This window comes from Benincasa hispida, chromosome 6 (assembly GCF_009727055.1).
Source record: "Benincasa hispida cultivar B227 chromosome 6, ASM972705v1, whole genome shotgun sequence".
NCBI lineage: Eukaryota > Viridiplantae > Streptophyta > Magnoliopsida > Cucurbitales > Cucurbitaceae > Benincasa > Benincasa hispida.
This window is the reverse complement of record NC_052354.1, coordinates 48,330,318-48,337,313: the sequence shown is the minus strand read 5'-3', so window position 1 is coordinate 48,337,313 and position 6,996 is coordinate 48,330,318. Positions and strand designations below refer to the sequence as shown.

At 31.9% G+C, this 6,996-nt stretch overlaps 1 protein-coding gene across 3 annotated transcripts; it reads right to left on the bottom strand.

Annotated features, from left to right (window-relative positions):
* Positions 1-310: 310 nt before the first annotated feature.
* Positions 311-4,206, bottom strand: LOC120079496 (receptor-like cytosolic serine/threonine-protein kinase RBK2). Of its 3 annotated transcripts, none has more exons than XM_039033700.1 (9): positions 3,672-4,200; positions 2,735-2,841; positions 2,278-2,643; positions 1,910-2,161; positions 1,673-1,830; positions 1,268-1,347; positions 1,056-1,191; positions 817-966; positions 311-735 (listed from the first exon to the last, which is right to left on the bottom strand). In XM_039033700.1, the coding sequence occupies exons 1-9, from the start codon at positions 3,707-3,709 to the stop codon at positions 568-570; spliced, it is 1,455 nt and encodes a 484-aa protein (XP_038889628.1). In that variant the 5' UTR covers positions 3,710-4,200; the 3' UTR covers positions 311-567. The 3 variants fall into 3 exon arrangements, with proteins under 3 accessions (XP_038889628.1, XP_038889629.1, XP_038889627.1); XM_039033701.1 differs by lacking the exon at positions 3,672-4,200 and adding an exon at positions 2,970-3,077; XM_039033699.1 differs by having other exon boundaries at positions 311-966; positions 3,672-4,206.
* Positions 4,207-6,996: the final 2,790 nt, after the last annotated feature.

Genomic DNA, 6,996 nt, shown 5'->3' with positions numbered 1-6,996 from the left:
TAAACTTAGTTTTTAGAAAGTTCATAAACTTAATTTTTAAAGACAAATGATTATTCGATAATAGTTGCTCAATGGGACAACCTAAAATTAGACTAAGTTACTTGAATTATGTTTTGTCTAATTTAGGTTTATCTTATAAGAATAAATTAGTCCCTTGCTTATTATTTGCTAGTTTACAAGCCATTAGGTTCATATTTTAAATTTACATTGTAGAAATTCAGAGTTCAAATTCTCAACCCAAAATTAGTTGCCTTGCCATTGCCCAAAATTTTAAGAAACAAAAAAGTTTCAGATATAAAACAGTCGAAACTTCACCTTTCATTCAAACAGCTTCATATTTGTGTTGAAACATGCAGTACAAATTACAAGGGTAAAGGGGCTGTTTGGCTGTTGATCCACTGGATTTCAAAGTTAAACTCTTTTAACTTAACTATCAACACTTTGCTTTTTGATTCTGAACTTTATATCCACAATACTTCCTTTTTCCATTTCAATGACCTTCTCCAAACGGCCCCTTATAAACTGCAATAGCTTCTTTCCTTCAAGTGAATATTTTCAACATCACTTTCAAGATCCAAAAGCAACCTGCCTGTGCTTTTTCAGATCGCTTAGGTATCTCGTCTTGTTGTATTCTTGTGCGTCTAAGAGCTCTTCCGAGTACGTTCGTTGCAGTGGCATCCTTGTACTCTTTTCACACTCCGCTATGTATTTGTCACCTCTTAGCAGGACAGTGACCTGCAATAAACCAGAGTGTTCTATTACGTGTTTGGTGAAACAAAAACGAGTACATACCGCGTGCTGTAGTTTCCTACTTGCCTGACTCATTCGTGGTCGGAGAATAGGAGACTGCTCAATGCACAAAGATGCAGTCAAAATCATGCGCTCAACCTCTTCGAGATCGTAACTGTTACTGAGAGCGGGATCGATGACCTCCTCGTGATTGTTGCTATCTAAGAGAGGCTTTGCCTAAAATAAAGAAAAATTAACCGTGCTTAAAGGAATATAATGAACTACTGGGTACTAGTGAAATTAGTTTGTTCTAATGTTATTATTACCCATAGTACAAGGCTTTGACACAACTCGTCCAAAGCTCGACGACCAGTTATGAGCTCCAACAGTAGAACTCCAAAAGAATAAACATCGGTTTTCTCATCAACTATCCCATGCATGAAATATTCAGGAGCAAAGTATCTAGCATTGAAGAGATGCAAAATGTAACAACAGAAAACGGTAATGTCGAGGAGGAAAATGTAGGCATACTACTGACCCGAACGTGCCTTCAAATTTTGATACGCTGTAGTGAGTCCACTGTTTGGGTAGCCACTTTGCAAGGCCAAAATCACAAATCTGCATTGATTTGAGTTCAGAATGATCTCAATCATGAAATAAGATAGAAGACTAGAGGCATAAAGTAAACTTTAACGGTCTTCTCTGTTCTTTTCAACTTTAATAGAAGCATGAAATGAAGTTTTCATTGACATTTACTCGTATATCAAAGAGTACGTTCAACGAAGCTATATCTTTTTTCCCCTATAATTTTGTAGAAGTGTTGGCATAACTCCTCCACTAGTAGTAGTATTAAAACAAAGAGGGCAAGAATCAAAAAGGAGTTTCTATGTGTGAGCAAATAAAGCTTCTGTTATTAACTTGATATTTAGAACATGAAAGCTACCTGAGGTTCAAAATCTTCTGTAAGCAGAATGTTATCGGCCTTGATATCTCGATGAATAATACGCCTCTGACAATTATCGTGGAGATACAGCAGACCATCAGCTGTACCAAGAGCAATCCTGTATCTTTTACTCCAATCGAGTTTGTTCGCATTTGGACCTGAAGAATGGTGAATAAAGGGGTGAATAAGAACTCTGAAAACAAAGAGCAGTAAGTTCAACAAGGTTAAAGGAATCACCATGAAGAAAAGATCCTAAACTTCCATTTGGGGATAATTTGAAAACAAGGTGCATGCCTCCATCAATGCCGCAACCGATCAGTTTGGCAGTGTTAGGATGATCAATATGAGCAATGATGCCAAGCTCGGATAAGAAACAAGCAGTTCTCTCATCTGGTGCTCCTTTAGTCAGCCTCTTCACTGCTATCAGCTGCCCATCTTGTAAACGGCCCTTGTAAACCTCAGCATAACCACCTTTTCCGATCAAATTTTCTATTGGAAAAAAAAAGAACAAGAAAATACATGAACAATAAACACATGAAGAACAATAAACAATGTCGACACCAAAGTTAGACTGAAAAGTAAATGAAACATGAATAGCAACCAACCTTGGCTAAATTTGTTGGTCGCAGTTTGGAGTTCGGAGAAAGTAAAGTTTCCCAATGAGGACTTGAACTTGTACAAGTCACTTAGCCCCAGATTATCTCTGCCGCTTCTGTTCCCTCTTCTTGAAATCTTCAGCACCCCAAGAGGAGGAAACGAGGCTAGGCGCCTGAACGATCTTTTCTTCCATAATTTGAAGAACTTTTTCCAGTGAAAAAGAGCCCTTGATTGTAAAGGTTGATTCTCTGATTCTGGGGTACCATCATTTGAAGAATCCGCATTGAATTCCGAACTCTGCAAGCTTGCTTCCAAAACTCCTCTTGGGGATGATGCATCACGTTGCTCACTTTCCAGGTCAAAACATCTCAAGTCTACAAAACACAGCACACAAATGCCACAATTCATCAGCCTAAATGATGCACTATATAAGCACACAAAACCTAAAAACAAACAGATATTCACCTCGAGCTGAAGCAGACGAAAACATATTGCTCCTCATTTTATGTTTCCCGTTAGTAGCCATGTAAAGTGGAGGCTTGGATACTTCACCCATACCCCTATCATTCTCCCTATGAAACCACAAAGAATTCAGAATAGTCAAAATCCCAACAGATAGTGTAAATGTTGCAATAAGTTTTCAAAATCCCATTGAAAACTCTAAAAAAAGCAATTCTTTTACTTAATCGACTTTAACTACCTTGACATCAAATCTAAGAGTCATCAAGGATTTTATTGAATGCTCAAACCCAGAACTTTCAAGAATTCCCCTCCAAACATCCCAAAAAAGAATGATTATGATTGTGACCACAACAAATGTAATGACTCAGTTTAGTATTGCTTTTGTATTTTAAAATTTGGAGGCCATCCCTGTAACAATTTTGAATGTTTTCTGCTTATAATTAGTTTTCAATTCAATAATCATTCTTTACTTTTCACAGATAAAAATATAAAGTTAATATACCTCAACACAATCATTCTCAAATCTCAAGTGATCAAACATATCAAAAACAAAACCAGATTACAACATTCCCCACTTCAAAAAAAGCCAACTCTCTTGTCCCACTTTTCCAAAAAGGAAAAAGTTGAAGAAACACAAGCATGGGAAAATTTGGGAAATCCCCATCTTTCCAAAGAGGCTAAAAATCTCTAGCAACCCAAAAGAGCCCAACAACAAAAAGGACAAAAAGAAACAAGATATTCACAGAATCTCCATTTCCAGAGCACATGAATCCAAAAGGGTGTGTAATTTTCCACTAGAAATGACCAAACAACAATCACCCAGAAGCCAAAATCCACCTTCTAAGTTCTACCACCGAATAACACATACAAAATCCAAAAAACCAAACCCCCTAAATCTTCAACAGAGCATAAGGAACAGCTGAAAATGAAAAACACATACCATGGGATAGAAGCTTTGCGAACAGTATCCTTCTCCATGGCGAAAACTCAAAAACAGAGAGAAAAACAGAGAGAAACAGAGAGGGGAATTCCAAAAAACAAAACAAAAAACAAAAAAACAAAAAACAAAAAAGGAAGGTACAGCTAGCGGATACCCTTCCAATATGGTGGCATTAGAGAAGGGTATTTTGTGTTTGGAGTAAGAAAGCAATAATAGGGGTTTGAAATGGGGAGAGAGATGATTATTTGGGAATGGGTTTCCATGGTGGGTTAAGAGAAAAGAAAGGCTAAAAATGGAGAAATGTGAATAGAAAGAGATTTGATTGAGTAATGGGTTGTTCTCTATGTTGAGGAGAGGGAAGTTTGAGGAAATGGGGTGCGAGAGTTTCGGCCATGGTGGTTTTAGGAAGAGGTACAGATGGTGAAAGGGCCTATTAAAGCGACTTCTCCTCTCGAACCTTCAAAAAGCAGCAGAGGAGAGAGAGAAGGAATGACAGAACAGAGAGAGAGATCAAAATCAGGTTTTTAATCCACTTTCTTTTGGATTAGTGCATGGGAGGATTTTTTTTTTCTTTTTCTCTCAAAATTATATTAGAAAAATGTCCTATCACTATCTCCCGTGTACTATCTTTGTATAATATATCCAAATCATCGATCACAAGTTTTTATATTAACCTTTTTTCTTTAATAAGAAAATATGCTTTTATAATATTTTCTTTTACAATTAAGGAAGATGCATAACTCAAATCAAGCACAGATTAATTAGAAATTTGTAGTTTGAATTTCTTATCCCACTTATTTTAAAGAAAAAATTGAAAGGAATAGCATGAAGATGAGAGACCGTATTCAAGTATTACTCAAATTGTAATACTCGTAAAAATGACCTAATTAAATTGCACTCTCTTCAAAGATTTATATATATATAAATATTACTATAGTATAAATTTTTTTCCATATTATTTATGTTTATTATTTATAATGATAATAATATTTTTAAAAAATATAGCGTATGCATAATAAATTAATATATCAATGTGTTAAATTAGGAATGAGGTTTGATTCTGTACTAAAAAAAATTAGGTAAATATATCTTCAATTCATTCTTTATCAATCATACGCGTTTAAATTATTTAAGCTAAATTCAGGTTGATATGTAATTTTTTTAAAACAACAAGTGAGAATATGAGGATTTGAACCTTAATATCAATATAAAGAATACATGTTCATTACTCTAGATTATGTTTATTTTGTCATGGAGATTTTGTTCCTAAACTTTAGAGAAGGTAGTTGATAAGTTATTGATTAGAAGGTTTGTTTGTGTAGCAATTTTTTTAAAAAGAAATTAATAATATAGAGATGAAAATTTTCTTTTAGATTACCCAACAATTTAGTTAAACTATTAATTTGATCAACATGATTTTTCCTTAATTTTAATTTAGACTCTATGATATAAAAAGCTTTTACTTATTAAACCATCCATTAATACATAATAAAATATAGGTAAAGGAGATTTAATTTGGTAATTGGTGTATGTATATGTGTAAACATAATTCAATAAATTTGGAATTTATAAATTGTACCCGATAGTATTGTTATTCTAAATAATGTTCCATGCCAACTCTTCAAAATTTCAAATGTGCCCAAGTAACTGATACTGGCATACCAAAAAGAACATTAAATTTGTAATTGATTGCAAAGTACTACCTTTTATTTGCCACTTGGATGATGAGGTCATTAATTAATTTCATTTTATGATTACTAATAAAGACAATTGATAATGAGAAAGAAAGTCTGAAATTTATACCTTAAATTAATATATTCATAAAAAAGAATTATAATATAGCAATCATTTACGAACTACGTATTCTTAGTCGCTAACACATATTATATGACGTTAAATTATGTTCGTTTTAGCTAATATAATATCCCAATTTTATAAGGGTGAGTACTACTACTAATTTTCATATTGAAAGTAATTAATGATATAATTATCGAACTTGCGATGGAACAAAATGAATTATATTCAAATTAACAAAGAAAATTTTTAAATTTGTAAGGCTATGCATAAAATATTTAGTAATGACTATCAGAAAGTACATTCAAACAACTCTTAAAAATCTTGAATATGGTTTATAAAAATGATAGGTTTTACTCTTTGCACAACAAAATATTTTATTTATTTTAATACAGTAAGGGGTAGAGGGATTTGAATGACCTCTTAGTCGATTCGTTAACACATATAACATATCAGTGAATTATGTTCGCTTTGCATACTAAAATATATATAGATAAATCAATCGATAAGAAAAAAAAACTAAATAAACAAATTTAATTTTGGAACATAGACACAATTTTAATTTTATATGAAATATACAAAGTCTATTTACCTGAATAGGTAAGATAAATTTAATTCATTTCTTTCATCTTAAAATTGGTATTTATGCTTGTATCATAATAATATAATTGGTATACATTGGAAAATAAAGAATGTTGGATGATGTTATAATCTACAAAATTAAAATTTATTATTATAAAAACTTTTTATAGTATATTTATTTTGTAAAAATTAATTTATAGTCAAACTGTCAAATTTTATTAATTAAAATATCTCTTTCCAAATTTTGTTAGTAGAGAAAAAATGAGAGTTGAGAATAGTGTAGGGTCCAAGGTTGGTAAATTCTATAAAGTTGAAGGACTTGAAGAAAAAAAAGGTTTACACTACTGTTCCCAACTCAAGAGCAAATGGGGTGCAGAATGTTATATTGTCTCCAAAGCAGAGACCATACCATATGATAATAAAATAATAATTCTAGCAGCAACATGTTTTTTTTTTCTTTTTCCTTCAAGAAAAAACATAAATGATAGCTTTCAAGGGAGAAAAATATTTTTTTTTCTTATCATAGTGGTATTGAATTAACTAAATTTAAGATCCGTTTGGATTGACTTTCGAAAGGTTTATAAACACTTTTTTTCCACTTATAAATTCTTAAAAAATCAATCAAAACACACTTTTATACATTTCTTGAAAAAAAATTAAACTTAAAATTTTAATTTAATCAAATTCAACTTCTTAAATAATGGACAAAATTAATATTTGAAATTTTGAAAGATTTATCACTAGTTTATGTGTGGTTAGAATATGATATTTTTAATTGGGCTCGAGTGTTTTGTTGTTGAGGTTTAATACTATCTTACATGCTAGCATTCGTTTTACCACATATTCAACTTCATGAAAATAATTGAAATATTAGATTAAGTTAGTTTTATTTTTAAAATATTTCATTATAAATAATTTTCAAGGAAAAATTTCAACACGGGTAATCTAA